Raw genomic sequence first — 23031 nt, 5'->3', positions numbered from 1 at the left:
AGTAAGCAAAGCTGGGTGACTCCAGTCTTCTGGATGTTAATTACTGTGGTAGACAAAGATTAGTGTCAAAGAGGCTTGAGGGAGCCATCTAGAGCACAACAGGTAGAACTGCAGTTCTCGGCCACAATCTCCCTTCTACGGTTTCATCCCCAAAATGCGCTACAAGGCTTTATTGATTGGCCTGGGGATGACATACCAACCGGCATGTTCGTTGGGGGAGGAGGACGGATCAATAACGGCTCCGTCTGGAAAGGGACCTCACTATTGATCCGTAAGGAGCCCGTGACTATACCCTAGCCTGGAGGAGCAGGGTGAAAAGACATGGCACCTCGTCTTATGCAACCAGATACCCCACCACCCGTTTAATAATGACCCCAAATGAAAAGCCTCAGTCCCGGTGACTCTGCGCCCAAGATTGCTTATAAATACGTCCTCTGACTCTTCGTGTTTAACATGTCAGCTGAGGTTTCTAGAGATACTTGCAGCTTTGATGTCTTAATGGCTCTTTTCTTTATTATTGGAGTGTCAACTCCTATTAACCCCAAAAGGCAGAGAGATCAATAGCCAGTGAGATATCCTCCAAAGGCCAGCACTCAGGACCTTAAGTCAGGTCACACGTTGACACAGTACGTAGTATGTAGTTTGAGAGATTGCAAATGGAATCTTCAGCTATAAAGGTTGTATATTTAGTCTATGTCAAGGTTCTTCAGGCCACACAAATGGAATGAGTCTGTCTTGAGCAGAGATTTATAGAAGTGGATGGTAACGTAATCTGCCCAAATGGAAAAACGGATTTGCACTCAAGAACAAAAAGAGCATGGTTTTAACCGGGGTACTGCATTTCAAATTAAAGTTAAGGTTTAAAGTTTGAGAGGAAAAATATGACTTAAACAATGAAGAATGACTGTCCTGCTAAAGTGGTGTTTAGTAGTAGGTGAAGTCTTACCTGCACAAAGTGCTATTGCTGTTCATAGGGTTGACTTTCAGAGTCAGGGTAAAAGGTGTTCTCACCACTGCAGACACGTTGCCTGGTCCATGCCCAACGCTGACCAAAGGCTGATAAAGACACTGCAGAGACTTTGAATGTATCATTTATACAATATGCAATTTTGTTTTGCCAAATTACTAGTAGCCTTGGAAAAGTTGGCCAATTTTTTTCTTTGTTGCTTTCACATTAATCATACACTGTGTTCCTGATTATAAGGAACAAAAAAATTAGTATAAGGAACAAAAAAATACGTTTTTTTTTTTTTTTTTTTTTTTTATAAGACATTGTTCCGCATTTTTTACCTCACCAGAAACAGCAGTTTGCAACACTTAGACCTTCCAGGTCTATGTCTTCATCAGTGTTCCTTGTTTACATTCCCCATGTGCTTTTTGTTCAAAAACTTCATTGTTTATGTTGTATTCATCATCTCCGCCCTTGTCATGTCCCATTAGTGTTCCCACCTGTGTCTCCTTCATACCCCTCATTATCATTCCCAGGTGTTTAAAGTCTACTCCTTAGTACAAGTAGTTCCGCTGTTTCAGGATTTCTACTATAGTTCAGAATATTGCTCCCCACCTCATCCCCAACTCCTCAACTCATTCCAAATGTATTGGATGGAGCACCAATGTTATAACATATAATGTTTATATATATATATATATATATATATATATATATATATATATATATATATATATATATATTTTTTTTTTTTTTTTTTTTTTTTTTTTTCTTCAAAAATACCTTATAACAATAATCGGAGGTGTAGAGAATTTGCAGGCCATAGGACATCTGATTTTGGACTGTAAGTAATGCTTCATCCATTTTCAGTGCAGTTTCTAAAAGTAGAAGGAAGATGCATTTACATTTTCAAATGTTCATTATAAGACAGCTATACTCTGTAAAAATAAATGTTTTACACAATGGTCTTTGAACAATGGCATGGAACATAGAACAACCACTTTTAGGTCCCTAAAGAACCATGTTTGTAATTAAGATTCTTCATATTTATACATTTGTATTACACACCAGGCTCTTAAGGGAACCAAAAGTGTTTTTGTTATAGCATCACTCAAAGAATATTTTATAGCACCTTGATTTTATTATTAAGAGTGAATATGTTATAATAGGTTTAATGTAACAAGCTACAAGCAGTTGAACTACAAATATTAATGAATAATTACTGGATTTAATTAGTAATTACTCTTGTGCATAAAGCCTCTGTCACTAATAATATGGCTAATACAAAGGTGACCAGGTGCAAATATTCCAATATCAACAAATCACTGACATTACAGAACTGGGACAATCAAACTGTCAAATGCTTTTTCAAACACTCTTAGAAATGAAAGCAAACACAACATCATGAATCATAAAGTGATCAACACTGACATCTGGAGGACAAATAGCAATATGGTTCCTGAAACTGTATTTTTTGGCATCTTTTCTTGACAATATTCTAGAAAAAGATGCTAGATTAATATTCTAGATAAAGCATAGCGTAGTGCCCTTATTGGGAAGCTATTGGATTTTTAAAGTTTTCGGTTTTGAATACTCAAACCAAAAAAATCAAAAAAACAAAACCAAAAAAATCAAACAAACAAAAAAAGTGAACCCAGTCAGTCACACCAGATAGTAAAACAAGCCCCAAATACGCAATGTAAAAAAACAACAACTCAATACTTATTCGAGGGATTCCTTATATTAATACAGATACTAGTAAGCCTCACGTTACCTGAATCCAGGGCTGTCTCGCATCGTCCTGTTGCAAGAAGAAGAAACCAGAAAATGTGTTTCAGGCTGTAGATCTCCATAGTTGGTTGAACATATCTTACTCTGTTGCAGAGATTTATGGTACAAATGAGTATAAAGTGAGTTCAAAGAGCACAGGTAGGCGTGCTGGATGTTTCCAGAGGCAGCTATGATACGGTTTCACTTACGCATTTAGCCCAAAGTGTCCAACTCTTCTAACTCAAGTCTAACTCAATCTGTGAAGATCTTTAAACATATTCAAATCATGCTGTTCCTTCATGCTGTGCTCCTTTACATTTTGCAGTCTCATGAAGATTCCTGGACATTGTTCCCATCATTAATTCAACGGAGTCAATGACTTGAGAAATATTATAGCGAAATATATTATATACAGTAGCATGCAAAATGTTGGGCACCCCTGGCCACAATTTCTGTGACTGTGATCTGTTCAGTGAGTGGAAGAGGATATAACGATGGACCAAAGGGGTTGAAGCACCATGTAAGATTAGTTTGCTGAGGCAATGGCTTACAGTCAGCTTACAATCATCACTGGAAAGGGCAGGAGAGTCCTCAAACCTTCTCCTCAAACCTTGCCCCGACAACCAGCAGCCATTGGCTCCTCTAAGCAGCGGCCTAGCCCTCTGAAGATAAAATTATGCCCACAAGCTTCATCAGGAGAAGGTGGTAAGAAGATATCAAATGGTGGAGTCTTAAAGTTTAGGTCTGGGCAAAAAAAAAACTTCAAAAAATAACTTCTCATAGGTTTGCTAGAAAGGCCATTCAAACCCCAACTGCTGGGCAGAAACATCTGCGCAAATATGACCTTCATAGAAGAGGCATCAGAAGAAAACTTTTCCTGTGTAATTTCCTGTAGAACATTTTGAAAGTCTTGTGAACCGATGAGACTAAAATATAACTTTTTGGCAAAGGTATACCAGCAAATTGTGTTAGCAAACATCACACATCTATAAAAGTGTGAAAATGAAAAGATGGTGGTCTCTATGGCATAATAATGATCCTAAACACAAGTAAAAATCCACAATGGACTACCTTAAGAGGCCCAAGCTGAATGATTCTTTCTTCACTTGAACATAATTACAAATCTGTGGATGGACCTCAAAAGCAACACAGCTTTTGAATCTCACAGAACTAGAAGCATTTTGCTGCAAAGAATGTTCAAAAATCCCTCAAACAAAAACAAAAAGAGCTGGATAAAATAATAATAATAATAATCACAAAAAATATTAGCTAGCTTGCCAAAGCAGGTGTTTCTCAGTACTGACCTCTTTTTCCTTATTTGTTATTTTAAACACTTAATAATACATAAATAATGAAAGAAATGTTATTTTTTTAGCTTTGTCTTTTGGAAACCCACTCATCTTTCATTTTCATGGTTATTCTGCTGTGACACTCAGAATTTCCCCACTGTGGGACTAATAAAGGATTATCTTATCTTATTCACAGCACTGACTATAGAAAAGTCACTGATATTCTGACCAGGGGAACCACACTTCTGCATGCCATCATAATTCATAAAGAAAATACTTAATGTACCAACTCTCTAAAGAATGTCTATATGTAACTATTCCACACCATGCTATGAAAAGAAAGAAAGGATGAAGCTAGCCTAATGAGCCCTGCGCCATTATTAAGTGCGTTTACCCAAGTCAAATCCCAGACAGGACAGGAGGTTACCTTTCTGCCTCATTCACTACGTCCTACTTAATCACGTTTCCTGTTGGCTAATGAATTGGTGTAAAAGGGAAAGCCTACCCTGGAGATGATTACCTTAAATTCACAGGGTGCTAATTTGCCCCTGCTTCACTAAGCCTAGCAATCAGTCAACCTTGAAAAAGCGTGGGATCAGATTTGGAGCTTTAGCACCATTCCCACGCAGGGGGTGCAAGTCTAATCCATCTCTTTACTCTTGTCATATATTACTATTTTTGTTTTCCCATCTCCCTGCTGTCAAAGAATTATATTTTACACTATTTGTATATACTTATTGCAAATCCAGTGTTAAGGTTAACAAAATGGCAAAAGGCTAATAATGTCACCACAGATAGCATGCCAGACCAGTGTTTGCCTAGCAGTAGTTTTGTTCAGGCTTCTGCTGGGGCACCTATTGTACCTTGGGCCTTAGGATGAATTCCAGCTGCTGACTGTGCCGCTTTGATTCGGGATCAGAGGAGGAGAGAGGCAGGAGTACAGCACCACGACATGGTAGGACTGCCGAGGCTCTCTGATTTTATGATTCTAGAGCTCAGATCTTGTGATAAGATAGGCGAGCCTCGTGTGCTCTTTGGCACATTGCAACAGCTGCTGTTGTTACTTTATACAGCTAGCAAGATTTGCAAAAGTGCTGTAGTTCATACTAGACAATGTTTATTTATTTATTATTATTATTATTATTATTATTATTATTATTATTTTAAATAAATAAAAAAAGCACTACAATCCACGAAATAAATATGTATCCTGCTAACGCTAAACTGGCTGTTTAACAGACCTCTGTTACTACTGGCTTCTATTTTGGCTTCATTTTTATTCGAAGCATAAAAAGGTATCCTAAATCTGCAGATATTTGCCTTTCTATTTTCAGCTCTTTTCAGATGTTTAGTTAAGTGATGGATTTGTCTGATCTTCATGCTGCTGTCTTTTGTGCCGGGCTGCGGAAGCTTTCTGCTGTAGTAGGCAGGGGGCAGATTAACCTGTTGCTAGGAGACCTGTTGATGTCAGTCAGCCTTATCAGTCATCAGTCTGGCCGCTTCATTGAGCCATCTGTTTACTGTGTGGTGCAACAGTCTGATGGTACACACCGAAAAAAGAAGGAATGTGAGGTTTAGAGGGTCTGTCTGCAGAATTACATGGGGGCCTGGGGGGTGTATAAATGTATTAAATATATTGATCTAAATATATTTAATACAGTTCTATTGTGTTCTGTTATTGCATTTTAGTATTGATACACAAAACATTTTTGTGATTTGAAAGCCATATAAACATTTCTAATTTTAAAATAAATCTAAAACCATAAATCTACCTTCAAGACCTTCATGAGATCTCATGGGATTCTTATTGGCTTGTTGGAAGTGGGAGTTTCAGATAAACCATGACCCACACAGAAATGTTGTCCAGTCTCTTAAAAATGAAAATGCAAGTCATTATTGCTTCCAGATGGGGTTCACAGCAGCCAATCACAGCCCTTATATCTGAAACATCCCCTTACAGAGTGGCTGTTTGTAAATCCTGCATCAATCCTGAGTTTTAGTTATGTAAAGAACATGGGATTTCGTGCACATCATTTTCGTAATGCGTAGTAATTTCATACAAATAGGCATAGTAATTTGTAAAATGACTATTCAAAAATAACTAATGATGCTGAAATGAATAAACCATTCCTTAGACCTACATTATATAAATGCGTCTCTGAACTGTTCTGTCAGTTACTGCAGATTTACTTCAGGAGCTTTATTGTTCTCTGTAAATGATGCATCTACCCTTTCAGAAATACTGTGATATACAGGACTGTGAGTAATGGACTGACTGAAGAAGAACTTTAATGGTGTGTATGCTGTAACTCCACAGGCTGGCAAGATTCAGACTCTGACAATGGAAGAGAGGGAGCAGCTTCTGCCCATGATGCGCAGTGCACAGTGGGTTGAAGTGGTGGGTAGAGATGCCATCTATAAAGAGTTCATATTCAAAGACTTTAACCAGGTGAGCATGCCTGTAACATTACTTGTAATTATTCCATGCTTGCTACTTGTAAAAACACTATATTATCACGGTCACCTTGGATCTTGCATTGTTTTTTCTTTTTTTTATAATAAATATATATTTATTTATATATAATAAATGAAAGACTGTATTGATGTATTGTCTCCTAGGCCTTTGGGTTTATGTCTAGAGTTGCACTACAGGCTGAGAAAATGGACCATCATCCTGAATGGTTCAATGTTTACAATAAGGTAAATATTTATCATTTAAATTATATATAATAATTCTATACAGTTTGTAATATTGTATTTATACTTTTTACATTTATAATACAGTTTTAAGTATTTATGCTTCTCTTAAATAAGTCTATTTCTTATGATGAATACTTTTTAAACAGTCCTCTCTGTGTGTTGTCTATGCCAGGTTCAGATCACTCTGAGCACACATGATTGTGGAGGGCTCTCCCAGCGCGACATCACTCTCGCCACTTTCATTGACCAGGCGTCAGTTCTCTAAGAGATCCTCCTCATCCATCAAACTGCTGAGGGCATCAGACTACCTGACCAGTCTTTACTGATCACAGCAATCAAAAAGTATTTAGTATATTGGGTTTCAAACACAGACTAAGCCCAGTCTGAGCTAATTTGATTCCTTACTGAAAACTGCATATTGTCTTTTAGTCACTCTCATCACAGCCCACACAGGTTACTCAATACCTGTGATCATCTAGCAGCTGTAATGAGAGAAGTATCTTCACAGCCACAGATTTCTGGTTAAATACAGAAGTGAGGTGCTTTTAGTAGTATCTTTACTTCTATCCTTCCTCATCAACCGAATATCCTCTTTCTCCTTAAGACTATTGTGCCTTTATTTTCTATGTGGTGTACATAGGGCTGTGTGGTGTTGTTATTTTCTTTCAGCACTTGAATTTGACAGCAAAGTCAGACATTCAAAAATAAATTGTATGAATTTTATGACAAACAAAAGTTATAAACAAAAAAATTCAAAAGAATGTGGAGTTTTCAGTCTCAGTGGTCACAGCCATGCACTTTTAATCATGTATATAAGAGTGACCAAAGTGTCCATAAGGGTTTGATATACTAAAAGAGTCTGCAGTCTGTTGGGTCACATTAATTCTGCTCACTGTAATCATCTTCTCACCATTCATCTCACAAATACTGAAAGCAGTTCAAAAGGTAATCACACTGGAAAAGACACTAAAGTTATAGTGAGTGCATTGCAGCTTTTACCTCAGACAGGACAAGAACAGAGAAACTTTTTTTATTTTCCAATAAAAGACTTTAATATTTTTTTCAGGAACAGTGGAATACAGGGTGGTGTTGGATATGGATCATATGACATGGAAAGGCCCTCTCCCTGAGGCTGATTTTGTCACTGCACTAGCCTGAGAGCCTGCCGGAAGGCATGAAGGTGAACGCTATGGGCCATGTGTGAGATTTAGCAAACCATAACCATGAAGGTCAGAGGGTTCTCCAGAGATTTCATGAATCAAGGTGCTTCACTTTTACGCAGTTATACAGTATCGTCGGACATATTATAATGCTTCTCTGGAGGCAAAGGGACAATTCCTTTAAATATAAAATCTTGGATACGAAAATAAAATCCGTAGACATTCTTGTTATTATAAGAAGTGGTACTTTCCACATTAATAACTTAACCTAAGGCAATCGTTAAATAATATGATGCTACGTCAGTGGTATCATGTTAAAAATGCTGTCTCCTAAGTTTCCAACCCATTTTCATGCCCACACAGTTTTAGCCCTGTAGTAACATTGAAAAAAACAACAACAAGCAAGTAAAGTTAGAAATTATAATTACAATATTGAAATTTGAGACGCTGTATTAGTAATATATCATGTAAAAACACACAGTGGTCACAGAAGTTATGAATGCATAAGAAATTAAATAACCGATGAGGTCTGCAGTCATGATCCAATGGTACCATGTCATCATGTCATCATCTTCAGCTCCTTGCTGATGCAAGAGCTGCTTTCCCTAATTACGATTCAGGAACATTAGCAAGGCAGTTACCTATTGCTCAAGCATCATCCTGCTCTAAGAACATCGACGAAATAGAGAAGTGCCTTTGAAGCATGTTAACTTAACTGTCTAATCTCCCTTTCTAGAATTTCCCAAGTATTACCATTTTGTGCGCGGCGCAGAGGGGTTAACTGCTCATCAAATTCAGTCACTGATCTATGGGAGGAAGACTCTAAAAACTAGAAGCAAAAATTGACGAAGCCCTTTAAATGTAGAATAGTTGGAACAACATCTGAGGTAGACAGGAAGGGTACAGTGATTGTTTAAGCCACCTATTTAGAACTCAGTTAATTTGGGGTAATATTAGATTTAATGGCTTAAAAAAAATAAAATAAATAAAAATTTAATGCAGGTTCACCTGAGCAGTGCTTCAATACTTTTATTATAATACTATAATATTTTTGTGCTTTTCAAGTTTGATTAGATGATTGTTTAATGTTGGAATTTAGCAAAAGAAATTATGGTATGTTGCTTGGTCCATTTTTCATGTTACATTAACAAAGTTGCTCAAACAGTCATCTGATCACAATCAGTATTAGCACAACAAATGCCGCTAGAAAGTTTAAGAGCGAATCCTTTAAGATAATGATCTGTTTAAACTAAGTAAAGAGATCCAAAATAAAGAAATGATGCAATACATCCTAGTTTATTTTATACTACAGAAAGTTAGAAAAACCCAAGGTATTATTTGAGGACCCACAGGCCTCTTTTGCATTGGATAATGTGCACAATCAGGCAAACACTTGGATTGCTGTGCATTGCAGGATGGCAAGGAGAAAGTTACTATTCTTAAAAAAAGAAGTATGAATAAGATGAAACCTGATTGGACAAATGACCTTTGGACAGAGATATCCAAAATAGAACTTTTGGTTGAAATGAAAAGCATTACATTTGGTCAAAACCAAACATGGTATTGTAACATGTAACCTCTTTACAGCTGTGAAGCATGTGGGGGTGGTAGTATCATGGTTTGGGACTGTGTTGCTGGCTCTCGTTCCGGGTGGCTTATTATTGTTAGGAATGTCAATAATAATAATATTTTTAATATTAACAACAATAATGAATTCTGCATTAGCAAATTCTACAGGATTTCTGTCCACAAACAAAACTTTAACTAGGATCTCTTTATCTAGTTTAAGAACATAAATGATGCCCTGATTACATTTCGGGTTTTCAAGTTTATGTAAAAATTATGGAAATCGGAAAGGCTTCATGTACTTTCTAGCAGTACTGTACTTCAAGAATAGACTCCAAGTGGAGGGTGTAGAGTTCTCAACTCAAGTTTTGCTCTTGCTTGCATGAAGCTACTAGCTGTGGTGACAGTACCTTGAAATGTGAACTGGGATAAGATGCACAACAATGCGGTTCTGACCCTCAATTAAACACTCCCTTGATGAGAACCTGAGAGTTCATTCTGAGCAGTTATCTTCATCTGGACGGCCAGAATAACGTGAACTACAAAAGGAGAACTGATAGTAAACTGATGCCACAAATATTAAAAAGACAACACGTTTCACCCAACTTACAAAGGGAGATGTCCCTGAACTTTCTATGCTGACAGTGATACCATGATACCTACAGTAAATCATCAATCTTCAGGACAGTTAAAAATGCCAAAACAAGAACTATGGCTTGTGCTTGAATAGCAAATGAGTAAATGGGTGATTGAAATGAGGGACAGAAAAGTTAGTGAATAACTGGAGACAACATGATGAGCGACCCACTGGCAAGATGTGGACAGATCCCCTTGCAGCCAATCCAGGCTCAGTGCGTTTTGGAGCTCCCATTCATGTGGTTCCTCTTGCTGGTGTGGTGGTTGTTCTGGACCTTGGAGATTTCAGTGCTGTAGAGGCAGTCCAGGAAACCGCATGATATCTCGGTCACCATTGACCGGTCAGGGATGGATTGTGCCATGCCATAGATTGCGCCCTAAATACAGGTTTCAATCTCTGGTCAATAAACATGTGAAAGCAAGCCCTATTCTACTTGAAGAAATCAGTCTAAAAATAAATCAGTGAACTGAAAATGTAAACCAAATAAGCATAAAAATGGCAGTCCAGATGGGCGAACATACGACTCCAGTGAGTCAATGCCCTGTAATTCTTAGGACAAGTAACATCATAGGGCCTTTCTTTCAGATCAGGCACAGACACACATTCTACTGGGTTCTCAGGGGATAAGGCAGCTGTAATTCTTGTGACTCACCACAGAACGTCCTTAAGCTTTATGAGTCATGACTGCAGATGAATGAGTATGACAAACTACTGAGTGCTTCTCAGAATCTCCCCCTTTACTTGTCAATCATATTTTTACTTCAAACAAAACTCAAATCAAGATGCAGGCGTTTACCTCTATAAAACATTACTATTATACTTTTAAGTGTGCAAGCTCTTAAAAACTCACCTTCCCTGTTGTCTTCTCTTTTGGATTCTTCATAATAATGGCTACTTCTTCCTTCACATCACTGATGAAACGCTCAGCCACACCAGGTATTGTGTGCAGCATAGTTACACAGATGTGAATGCTACAAAGAGACAAAAGAAGGTAAAGGACATTGTGCTTGCTGGCCTTGCTAAGGATAGCACTAGTCCTTCAGCAAGGTCACCACCTTCTTCGGATGCTCCTAGCTCCTAAACAAACAAGGACTCTTCACTTGAACTAAATGAATTATTCATAATTTAAGTATTGCATGCTCAGTGTAGAACAGAATATATCAGTTTCTTATTAAACATTTAATATCCAAGCAATTACATCCAGAAATAATTGAAGTGTGATGAACAATGAAACTAGAGCTTTGCATGCTCACCTAGATGGGAACTGTAGAGTGTTGAGGTTCCAGCCCTTTGATGTGAGTGCATTTGTTAAACGGAAGACATCGAAGACATTGGAGCCTATGGCCACCACTGACACTTCTGGATTTCCAAACACAAACACTCCATCTATTTTGCGGATGCTGAGAGGGGAAAACACCAGCTTAAATATGGCCTTCTCAAAGTTAGGTACTTTGCACTAAAGTATACAGTCCATCCCTGGTTTGGAATGAACGCTGTCCATTATATCGGTTCCACTTACCATATAGGACCACTTTGTAGTTCTATAATTACAGACTGTAGTCAATCTGTTTCTCTGCGTACTTAGGCTGGTGGGCCCTTCTCAGCACTGCAGTGATACGGACATGGTGGTGGCGTGTCTGGAACCAGCACAACACACACTAACACACCACCATGTCAGTGTCCCTGCAGTAAGTGGAGCCGATATAATAGGCCAAGTTCATTCCACACCAGGGGTGGTCATAATATTCTCTTATGGCTATGAATGTTATAATACATTTTAATAGCGTTGTACTGATCATTAAACATTGTATTTGGTAATCTCTGTACTACACTAAATATTTATAGGCATATACTAAACATGAATAAAATGCAGCTCTTGTAAAGAAATGTCTTACCCTGCTGCAATAGTGCGGGTGGTCTGAATAACCTTCCTTGTGGCCTCTATGTAGCCATTCTCTCCCATGTGCATCATGGTGGCCCAGCAGGCAGCAATGATGCCACCAGGCCGAGAACCAGCCATTGAGGGAGATGCATAAATTCCCCCCTGCCAGTCAGGTGCCACAAAGTATTGATAGTGGCGATATTTCTTGTCCCTGTAAAGCACCACTGAGGAGCCTTTTGGAGCATAGCCATACTGCAAAGATGACAAAGGCTTTAGAAAAAACTCTAAACTCTATATCTATATATACACATTTTTACTTTCTGGATTTATTTGAATTAATAGACATATAGAGGAACATTTTGTAGTGTTTCAACCAATATCAACATAAAGTATAATAGGATAGCATAAACCTTTTCATTTATACATTTTTTACACTCTACCCAATTTGACCGCCCACCTTGTGTGTATCTGCTGAAATGCTTGTCACACTTTTAATCCGGAAGTCAAATGGCTCAAGTTTAAATCCGGCCTTTTCCATGAACACTATGAGGAACCCACCCAAGCAGGCATCCACATGAAAAGGGATGTTGTACCTTTCTGCCAACTAAAACAAACAATCAGAATTTGTTGTCATTTCTGGTAGACGGAGTCTGTTCTTTATTACAAATATGAAGCAAGAGAGCTTGGAAATGAGGGAAACCTCTGGAGTCCTTTACCTTCCCTACTTCCACAATGGGGTCTATGATACCATGAGGGAACTGTGGAGCAGAGCACACCAGCATGGCTGTGTTTTTAGAAATGGCTCTCTTCATGGCCTGGAAGGAAATAAGGGGAAAGTATCCAATCATTATTGGTCAAAAATATCCTGCTGACACTTAGAAGAATGGTTGTGTCTCTTAAATCAGGTTACCTTCACATCAACTTTCATGGTCTTCTTATCCAAAGGTATATGGATGAGTGTCATTCCAAAATAATGAGCGGCTTTGTCAAACGCTGCATGGACACTCACTGGTGCAATTCTTACAAAAAAAAACAAAAAAGAAAGGATCAAACCAAAAAAAACAAGGATCAAACCAAGCCACACTATACTCTAGCAGAACATCTGGAACAAAACAAGACATACATACATCTCTGGATGTTTGATGCCTCGCTCGTAAGCCATATCTCTGTATGCTTTACAGGCCATCAAAATGCTTTCAGTTCCACCAGAGGTAACCTATGCAAACAGACAGATTGTCAAGCTGACAAATGTCATAAAGAGGTAAAAGATCTTGTCATTAAGCATTAAGTATATGGACCAAATCTGGATTTTGGATTAAAAACAACTATAGTTTGATTAAGAGACTAACTGTGCCACAGGAGTCTGGCCCGCCATTGAAGAGAGAACAGGACATCCGAACCACTTCTGCTTCCATCTTTCTTACTCCAGGGAAGATGTCTGGGTGGAGAGGATTACTCCAGGCAAACTCACCATATACCTGAATGAGGGTTAGAAACATAGTTTTTTTTAAGGTTTGGAAAACCCCATGTTCAAATGACACATTGTGTGAGTAAATTCAGAATAATAAGTTAAAGAAAGAAATGTGAAGTTTTTTCCATTTTTTGGGCACAGTTCATTTTTTTTAATTATTTAACATACTGGGAAATAAAAACATTATTTTTGTAAATTCCACATTTTTTGGGAACAAAACATTAGCTACTACACACAAATAAAGCTACTAAAGAGTAAATATGATGTAGAATGTGCAGTGGTGTGTTCTTTGTAAAGGATGTATACTTATTTACAGTTAGACATTCAAACCACACACAATTTGACCTGGGCTTTGGAAAAGACTAATGAACACTTGTTACTCTTTAATTAATCTTAAGCATGTTGAATTTTAATTTAATTTTAATGTAACTTTTTTTTATACTACACCATCTACCACATTTCCATCCTTCCCAAGTGCATCCCCAGGTGCTACTGTGCATCCTTCTGACTCTCTAGAAGAGGACAGTCACAGCAGTGCCACTTTTCCCACATGTATTAAGGTAAGTGCACACATCAAAAATAGACATGCTATTTTAAATGTCCAAACATATACTTTAATGTTGAATTAGTGTCCTGGGGTGTGGTACTCTTTAACAGGCCTGTTAAAGCTCTCTACTGTCATTATTACACACCCGCATATAACCTGTGTTGATTAAGTGCTGGATTTAGTGTTTTTTGAGATTCCAATCAAAGGGAAGAGCAGGTTATGCTGAATTTTCTGTCAAAAATATTTTACAAAATAATAATAAATAAAGAAATAACTGAAAGTACAAAGGACCTTCACTAGGAGTTCTGTGAGCTTTTCATCCCCCCAGTAGACTGCACCCGATACTTTGCCTTTGGTCCACTGCACTTCATCTGCAACAAAGACACGATGTATGTTGAAGAGCATAGCACTGCTGTTATTGGGGTTACAGTATGATATGGTAATAGTAATGAACACTACCAATACTACCAATAACATGCACATAAACAATAATATAGGTTTCAATGGACTGGCCGATATATGTTACTTTTCAACACAGTGCTGTATTGATCATTTGCATACAGCCCAACATCACACAGCTTAAAATGACTCACTCAGTGACTGGTACTGCCTGATACTGTCTAGGACCTGTTTCTGGGTGAGGCCCTGTGCTGGAAGGAGTTTAGTGTAGCTCATTCCCTCCTTCAGGGTGCACATGCTGTTTGACATGTCATCCAGTGCTTTGTTTAGCTGTTTCTGGATCTACAAAAGTATGAGAGGAAAAGACATAGTCAAAACTTCTGTCAGTATATAAAACCCCTTCTACAGTACAGAAGCTGAAACAAGATGTCTAAACCATATATACAAGGGTGTATACTGTATATAGCTAGAACAGTAAAAGCCAGTTTGGGTAATCCTAAGGGATATAAACTTTCTAAATGAGACAAGGATCCACTTTAGAATAATTTATAACTAATTCTAATAATATTTACTAAAGTGTGTGCTAGTTTTCAGGTTTACAGTAAGTTTAAAACTATTTCTAAACAACAAAAATGGTTTTACATGCTACTATGTAATACTACTACGAAATATTTAATTAATATTTATTTCATTAGCAAAGCTTGACTTATTTTGACTCATTATGTGAAAATAGGAAAACCACCTTAAGACGTAAAAGGTGTACATTTCCAATTAGCTGGCGCACAGTTCCAGTTAAGAAGCAAATACTCCACACAATATTCCCCTGAAACTGATGACCTAGAGTAATCACTGGCATTATTAGAGTGTCACGATATTGAACCGTGTCAAGAAACTTCACTCCTACTAGAGCATGATGACAAATGAGTCAGACCATGTCATGACCAGCAACTAAGAAAAAACTGAAGCATTTTTAGGAAGCAGTAGAGAACAGAAAACCACAAGACACGTACTGATGCGCCAATGAATGGGATTTTTCTGATGAGTCGAAAGCACTGCTTCTTGATTCGAGACGTCAGACCTGCAGATCACAAGTAAACATCAGACTGTGGTCAAAATGTGACGTCCAATTTCGCCTGAACACACAAAACAAATCCAAAAATGCTTTTTGACCTAAAATGGTTAAATGTTTACCACAGCTTATTAGAAACACAAGGTTGTCACCTGACCAGAGAGCCAGTAGATTTAAGAGTCATGGGTCACAAAACCAAATCTCAAATACTACTTAGAACAATATAAGGTATATTTCTTCTATATTGTCTAATGTCTATTGTCTACTGACTAATTCCAGTTCAAAAATATTACTGTATAACAAAACACTTTACATTTCAACAAATCTATGGCTTGAGAATTCATGCCAGTCTTTAGAAGTCTAGACAGATGGTTAACTGAAAAAATATCCAAAAGAACTAATAAAATCCTCAGACATGCCATCATGTCTATTAACAGATTAAGTAGTTTTGATTTCCTTACTCTCTTGCTGAAACAGGAAGCCCTTGGTCCTTACTGCCCCAATGGTGAGCAGCAGTGTTGCTGCAATGATCTGCCATGGCTCCAGACCAGCACACTGGGAGTTGACATAATGCTTTGCCTTTTCACAGTACAGCAGAAGCATCTCCTTATACACCTCCAAGGCACTCTACAGAAAATAACAGACATGTGGTAAACAAGCACTGGATCAGTAAGCTGAACAGTTAAGTATTTCAGCTTGCTGTAAAACATTTTAGCTTGAATATTGTCCTCTACCACTGCTTCCTTTCAGGCCCTGCATGAACTCCATTCTGTCCATATATTCAAGTTTGCCTTACTTCTCCTGGAAGAATTGTTCTGAGCTACCATCATCAAACTATACCCTGTAACTCTGGGTAACCTGATTATGCTGACTAACCTTGATCTTCACCTGTCTGTCATGGTCACATACTGTAGCTGTTCCTTTGGGGGAAAAACAGGTGGCAGAGTTTCAATAAATAAAATACTTGCAAACAGCTTAACATCTTCACAACCGAAATTCTTTTTCATAAAACTGAATTTCACATTTGCTTAATAAAATCATTACACTGCAATATTTCTGAAATCACATAAAAAAACCTCTTCACTACAACTGAACAATGTCCACTGTTACTTATGCGTCTCAACATTGTTCAACAAAGACGCCCATCAACTTTCAAATGTCACGGTTATACAGTTAACACTATTGTTTCAACTTTTCTGACCCATCAGTGTTCCAGTTTTAACCTTATTTTGTATTTAAGACAAATATTTTAAACTAAAACTATAAAAAAAAAAATGAATGTTTGTAATATATCATATATAAATAGTACTAACATCAGTGAAATCTCTTTATAGATCTACAAGTCACATGTAAGAATATAGCTTCAAGGCCATGTCCAATTCTGGACAGTCCGACTGAGACCCATTTCGACAGGCTTCGAAGCTTGTTATCAATCATCAGATAACGAATGACTACCTAGACACAAACAGCAATCTTCAACTGAAACTGAACCAGATAGCACCTACATGCCAAACTGTACATGAAACATATGCACATGTAAGGCAGTATTCAAATTCAGGTTATGCTTTTTCCATCATGTTTTTGCCATCTCTTTGTTCAACAGGTTGTGTTCAACAGGTTGAACATATTTATGTTGAATGATTCATGTACAGTACAACGCCTTTTACATAGCTGTAGTGATCTACACTACAGATTTGTTGCTAATGTACTTATCTCTTTTTTTACAACATAGACACTCTATTAGATTACACCTACGATGGTTTCTCAAGAGAACCATGTAGAGGAAGGCTGAAGGTCTACTAGATAATATTTTAAATAACTGCTGAATGAAAGTGTCAGCACATATGGCTATCGAGAATAACCATTGTAAACAGGCCCCCCGATAAGATCTTTGATCAAACCAGAAGAATAGCAGTGATGTAAGCAACAAAAAAAAAGTGAGTAGTGAACAGTGAGTGGTTTGTTCAACAGTCCAGTGTTCCTAAAATGGCTATGACGTAGTTTCTTGGTGCTGCTATTAAGCATGCCACCAAAATGGGAAAGAGAAAAGCTATCATAACTGAATCATTGGTGATGTTTTAGTGGGTAAAGAATATGTATATTGCTCAGCTGGAGCAATCATCCTGAATATTGTTGTCTACACTACTTTCACACACCACCCCCATTCACTTTCGAAGAACGTTACACATTACTCTGTTATTTAAACCGTCAGACCAATAACGAACAAACTAATTAACGACTGACGAAGACTACACACACACACATACACAATGACTGGAAGCTTAAAATCTAGCCCAAGCTCTCTGACAGGTTTGACAGGGTGAGTGAAGAAACTGGAAAGCAGGTAAACAGGTCACAAGGGACAACTGACTTGGAAGAATAGCCATTGTGTTGTTAGGGTCCAAATGTGACAAATGTAATAATGCATGAACACGAGTGCAGCACCCAAACCTGAGCAAAAACATCTTTATAAAAATGATTATTTATGTTGATTCCATGTAATATTGCAATTTTGTAACAGCATTTGTCTTCATGGACCGTTTCTCTGTGTGGACTTCCAGCTTTAATTCTATAGGTTTTACAAATATCGAATTCTGTTCCCTATTCCATTTAAGAATTACAGGCTTTTTAAAAGAAAAAAAAATAGTCCCTCCATTATCACAGGCTAAAAAGTAATTGCACAACTAACTGATAAGCAGTTATATCCCTCATGATTTCATGACAAATTAAAGAGATTAAAGATCTGGAATCGATTCCAATTGTTTGAAATTTGGTAGCTGTTTATGGGATTTGGTAATGTGCAATCCATAGAGGTACTGATGCAAGGACGCCATCCATTAGGCTAAAAAAAACAAGGCAAACCTATCAGAGACATTAGAAATTTTAGGAGTGGCCAAACCGACGATTTGGTACATTATTAAATAGAAGAAATGCACTGGTGAACTTAAAAACACCATGGAAGACCAGTGAAGACGACTAAAGCAGATTGCAGACTTATTTTCTTAATAAAAAAAAACCTTCACATCCAGTCAAGTCAAGCAACCCTGAGGAGGTAGAGGTGTCATCATCAAAACCTACAATCAAGAGATGCCTTCATTAAAGTAATTTAAGCACATTCAGCATGCTGTTCACTTAGTGAAGACAAACCTAAAGGTAGAAATTCCCACAAACAAGCAGAAACTGCAGGTAGCTGCAGTAAAGGCCTGGCAAAGCATTTCAAGAGAGGTACTCAGCATTTGGCCATGGGTTCCAGACATGCCTGAATTGAAGCTGAAAGGCTACACTTCTACACACATTAACTGCTTTACTTAAACCCCACTGAGGTGGAGCAAAATACACAAATTGTGTCACTGTCTGGACCGGACTGTATGTCTCACAAACAAAAAAGATGGCTGGCAGTTGAAGAGAGTTGATTAGTGGGCAAGGGAAGAAAACTTCGATATTTGGCCTCCCGGTTGCGTTTCAGACCAGTGAGGGCACGTCACACGTTTTTCCGACCCGAGGCTGAGGGTGATGTAGTAGGGTATACTGGTCAGCAACTCAATCTATGCCGTTTTTTTAGACAGGTTACTTCTTAAATTTAACGTTCCACCTTAAATGACACAGCAGCTACATTCTGGAGCTGGTACATTTCTGATCCGACAGCACCACTTAAGGTGGAAAGGGAATTTGTATACGAAACCAACAACTACCTTGTACATAGTGTAGCTTTCAAAATGTGCTCTGCTATTAACCTCCAACTCTCTCTGCAGTCTGTAAGACCATGCTAAAGACCACGTTTTCCCACCCAGGTACCTCGCCTAAACACGTTTTTCAGGTTTCTTCATTTTGAGTCAACGCAAAAAAGCGAATCTGCGTCTCCTAGGTAACGCAAGGCACACATATTTTGGGGACTGTTCGGTCCAGTCCGGCAACGGGTCGGGTAGTGGATAATCCCCACTGGATGATAGTGAATCATAGTCGTTTATTGTCGAATTTATTATTTATTTATTTTTTTTTATCTGATCATTTCATTTGGGATGTGCGAGATATCCAGTCATTTTATAATCTGCTATGAGGTTTTATGGCAGTTTTTCAAACTATAGAAAGGCATTATGGCAAAATGTCATGATTACTAGCATGGAATACAACGCAGAGCCAGTGCTGATTGTACTGTAACCACTGACATGTGTTTCTCTCAAGTCTACAACAACCAGTGTAAGTTTCAGGCTACTTTTTAGTCTCTCAAATGATGACTACATTTCTAAATCTAAATCTAAAGCAGAAGTGCACTTCACTTTTAGAAAGTGCACTTCATCCAACATGACCTCAAAATGTCTGTGTCCAGTTAACACATTTGGTGTGACTTGACGAAATGTTAAGGAAACAATGTGTTAAAATAACACAAAATGTGTTAACAAGTAACACAAATATGGACCATTAGTTAACGCCTTTTCTAAGTCTAACAATGCTTGAAATCCTAATTGGAGCTTTAATATTAAAAAGTAAACACAAGTAAAAGGAATGGGATTCCTAAAAAAGGGAATGTTCACAAGCCAGATCAGCTCAGAAATGAAGGCATCATCAGTCATAAACAGCTGAGATTAGGTTATCTAGTAATATAGGGCAAAAGGCAAAGAGGGTAGCAATGTGTTTCAACAGATAAAGCATCAGGCTAGCACTTTTTTCTCTGTATTTTCAAGATAACACGATTGATTTTACAGAAAAAAAGAGTTTTTCATAACAAAACACTACAGAAGCCACTGACGTTCACTGTGCCATTGTGCTGCAGACATGAACACCCTTGTTTTTGCCATGGTAGATGGGCTTTGTAGGGAAGTCTTTGTTGAGTCTGAAAGGAGATCATATTTCTAACTGATATTTAATAGTGTTTCAAAGGCGACAGATATGACCTGCTAATTGAGCATTGTGGTTTCTTCCTTGTCAACTGCTTCATGTAATGCCTGTCTGAGATGAAATATCAAAATGTATCATATACATACAAACTGAATGTATTCTTTGCTCAGAAGGTCAATCAGTCCTACATAAGATGACAGAATCTGCATACAATGAACTGGACCTACATTGCACAACATGTCACGAGTGCCTGACTTAAGCGGCAAAACAGACTGAACAGATGTTGTTGGACAGCAGTCAAAGCAGATCTGCACACTGCCCTCATTGTACACTGCCTTGTTAATAATAGCACTTCCAGTATGTTTGTAGCTCACACAGGAAGTCTCCTTATGGACAAGCACACAATGAACTGTTCCCAACCTAAAAATTCCCCCTACCACACCTGCAGAAACAACCAAGGACAGCAGTGGGGATCTTTCATTTGGAACAGATTAATAAACACACTTTAACTGGAACAGACAATGTTCTATTGACAGGGCTGTCACCCCTGCCTGAACCCATGCAACTTGGAGATGTTTCAAAACTCAACTTGGCTTCAATAAGCAAGATTTGTGTTTCTGTTTAAGCAGAAAAACAGCCTAAATCAGTTATATCTGAGCCGACTTCTACCTTACAATATCTTTTATACAATATATAGCATGCTGCTTGTGAAAAGGGCTTCTCTAGTGGTCTGAAGTCAGTGTGTTTCCAATGTATTTATTGAATGGGCTGAGATGAAGAGTCAAAGTGCCTATAAGGATCCAGTGTTGGATAGTAGCTATCTACATTTCTCAAGTACTTTTGGATGGATTTGTCCTTTCTCATCTGCACATGGTGAACACACCACAGATGTCTGAGGTTTATCCTTAGATGGGGTGAATCAGAGAATAACAGTCTCTAACAGACCTCAGCTCCTATGCTAACACTCTAGGCAATACTAGGAGTTACAGTAGGCTAGTAGTTTTGAGCTGGTAGGTTTCTAATCAAGCTCTTTTAGAAATTTTTTTTTTTTTTTTTTTTTTTTTTTACTTGAGCTAACTTGAGAACAACAGACCCAGGGGGGGGGGGGGGGGGGGGGGTTAGGACATGCTCAAAGGACAAAAACACAGTGAACTCTCATGTGATACAAAGTGTCAAAATCCCTGCTGGCAGACAGCGTATCGCTACATGCAGTACAAGCCATTCTCATCGATGCCACAATTTAACTTCCTACAAGATCTCTCTGCCCCCTGTCTTAACTTCTGTTACTTGCCGCTGTTCCTCCTTCATCATGACACATTTGTTGAGATGCGCTGCTCCAGATCTTTTGTAACACACACGTTCTTGAACTGACATCAAACACACTTACCCAGTAGTCCATGTTGTTTGTCAAGTGCACACCAGGAGAAACACAGACGTCGCTGCTGCCTAGCACTGAAACCCTGCTGAGACCCTTTGTTTGAGTTTGAGACCGACGACCGACTTACATGACACAATCACGGTCTCAACCTTACATCAGGAAGTGCTCGGTAAACGCCAGGAGGGAGGATTCGTTTGGGTGAGTACTGACGGAGGATGGACTGGCGTTCAACAGATCTCTAAGCCATACGCCTCCGCTGGAGCTCGGAAGCGCGCTGACACTGATGGTTTACCGATCTGCGCAGTAAGTCCCACTCAGCTTACAAGCGCTTAGCGAAGCACTTTCGTCGCCAGTGACGTTTTCCGGAAGACTGGTGTCTGTTTTCTAATCTTCAGCCCAGAAGCTGTGCACTAGGTGGAAAAGCTAAGTAGATTTAGAACAGCTTTGGGCGAATTAGAACTGCATAATGTCGAAAGTGTTTTCCTTAAATGCGTGTCGAATATACCATGCTAAACGTTAAAGTGACAATGTCACGGATTAATGTATAATTAAAAAAAAAAAGACTTTTATGTATGTTAAAAAATCAACACACTTCATTAAATCCCCAGTCAATTCAGTTGATATATGAAAATTACAAAACCAAAATGTTTTAATTTTGTGACAAGCCCATATATCTGCTGACTTACATCAGTTTGGCCTGACCATTTACACTGAGGTTATAAGCAGTTTTACTTATGAAGAAAATGCACTTAACAGAGATGATTTACAAGAGGATTTTAGAAGAACATACCAGGAGGCCCTTTACACTCATTGCTAAATGTGTCTATTACTGACTGCAACACACCCTCCCCCCAAACCCACACAATCTCCTGCTCCGTCTCCAGCTCCATCTTCACTAACTGGCTCAGTCAGATTTTTACTGATGTTTGTCTGCATGATGCCGGTATAAACTAGAGCAAAGGGATCATCAGCCAAACTGGACTAAACTTCTCTGTTATTATAGATTTGCTCGAACCCTATTTCCCCATACTGGAAGCACTGCACTTGCACCGCTGTTTTTCACATTCTTCCTTCAAAAGCAGGAGGTCTTTATTGAAATAGGTTAATGTTTATGAAAAAAAGTATATCTCTAGTTATCTCTAGTCTTTTCATAACATAATCCTCCAACATTCAAGTTATACGAGAGAGCAAGAGGGACCTTACCAACCAAACACTCCTTATCATTTCACCAATGCTTAGTATGTCGATTCTGTATGTATAATGTAGTAAGTATTATTCTTAGTGGGACCTTCTTTAAGCACACAGATCAATCTTCTTAAAATGAGAACAGTTCCAAAAGAAATGTAGAACATATTAGTCTCATACTTTACTAGAATAA

General features: G+C 38.2%; 3 protein-coding genes across 4 annotated transcripts in view; 1 reads left to right on the top strand and 2 right to left on the bottom strand.

Moving 5' to 3' along the window:
* The window catches only part of LOC140554155 (heparan-alpha-glucosaminide N-acetyltransferase), a 37184-nt gene extending 34382 nt beyond the window's left edge, over positions 1 to 2802 (bottom strand). The window contains exons 1-3 of the mRNA XM_072676987.1: positions 2724 to 2802; positions 1733 to 1827; positions 947 to 1068 (exon numbers count right to left, since the gene is read on the bottom strand). Coding sequence (XP_072533088.1) covers positions 947 to 1068; positions 1733 to 1827; positions 2724 to 2802 — 296 coding nt within the window. The remainder of the gene's footprint in view (positions 1 to 946; positions 1069 to 1732; positions 1828 to 2723) is intronic.
* Positions 2803 to 4888: 2086 nt separating this feature from the next.
* On the top strand, positions 4889 to 8609 carry pcbd1 (pterin-4 alpha-carbinolamine dehydratase/dimerization cofactor of hepatocyte nuclear factor 1 alpha). The gene is made up of 4 exons (XM_072678157.1): positions 4889 to 4963; positions 6326 to 6457; positions 6628 to 6708; positions 6881 to 8609. The coding sequence occupies exons 1-4, from the start codon at positions 4961 to 4963 to the stop codon at positions 6971 to 6973; spliced, it is 309 nt and encodes a 102-aa protein (XP_072534258.1). The 5' UTR covers positions 4889 to 4960; the 3' UTR covers positions 6974 to 8609.
* sgpl1 (sphingosine-1-phosphate lyase 1) lies at positions 7734 to 21804 on the bottom strand. 2 transcript variants are annotated; one of them, XM_072678155.1, is made up of 14 exons: positions 21663 to 21804; positions 15901 to 16066; positions 15381 to 15448; positions 14565 to 14712; positions 14263 to 14342; positions 13303 to 13431; positions 13081 to 13169; positions 12864 to 12972; positions 12670 to 12768; positions 12411 to 12557; positions 11967 to 12205; positions 11325 to 11471; positions 10922 to 11042; positions 7734 to 10447 (listed from the first exon to the last, which is right to left on the bottom strand). In XM_072678155.1, exons 1-14 carry the CDS (start codon positions 21672 to 21674, stop codon positions 10283 to 10285), a joined length of 1719 nt encoding a protein of 572 aa, XP_072534256.1. In that variant the 5' UTR covers positions 21675 to 21804; the 3' UTR covers positions 7734 to 10282. The 2 variants fall into 2 exon arrangements, with proteins under 2 accessions (XP_072534256.1, XP_072534257.1); XM_072678156.1 differs by lacking the exon at positions 21663 to 21804 and adding an exon at positions 16316 to 16427.
* Positions 21805 to 23031: the final 1227 nt, after the last annotated feature.

Source organism: Salminus brasiliensis, chromosome 4 (assembly GCF_030463535.1).
Source record: "Salminus brasiliensis chromosome 4, fSalBra1.hap2, whole genome shotgun sequence".
Lineage (NCBI taxonomy): Eukaryota > Metazoa > Chordata > Actinopteri > Characiformes > Bryconidae > Salminus > Salminus brasiliensis.
The sequence above is the reverse complement of the archived record's forward strand: the minus strand, read 5'-3'. Positions and strand labels throughout refer to the sequence as shown.

Coding starts and splice junctions, on each gene's coding strand:
- pcbd1 (XM_072678157.1), top strand. Junction 6,458..6,627: donor TATTCAAAGACTTTAACCAG/GTGAGCATGCCT, acceptor ATTGTCTCCTAG/GCCTTTGGGTTTATGTCTAG. Junction 6,709..6,880: donor GGTTCAATGTTTACAATAAG/GTAAATATTTAT, acceptor TGTCTATGCCAG/GTTCAGATCACTCTGAGCAC.
- sgpl1 (XM_072678155.1), bottom strand. Junction 12,973..13,080: donor GGCATCAAACATCCAGAGAT/GTATGTATGTCT, acceptor TTTTTTTGTAAG/AATTGCACCAGTGAGTGTCC. Junction 12,769..12,863: donor CCATGAAAGTTGATGTGAAG/GTAACCTGATTT, acceptor ATTTCCTTCCAG/GCCATGAAGAGAGCCATTTC.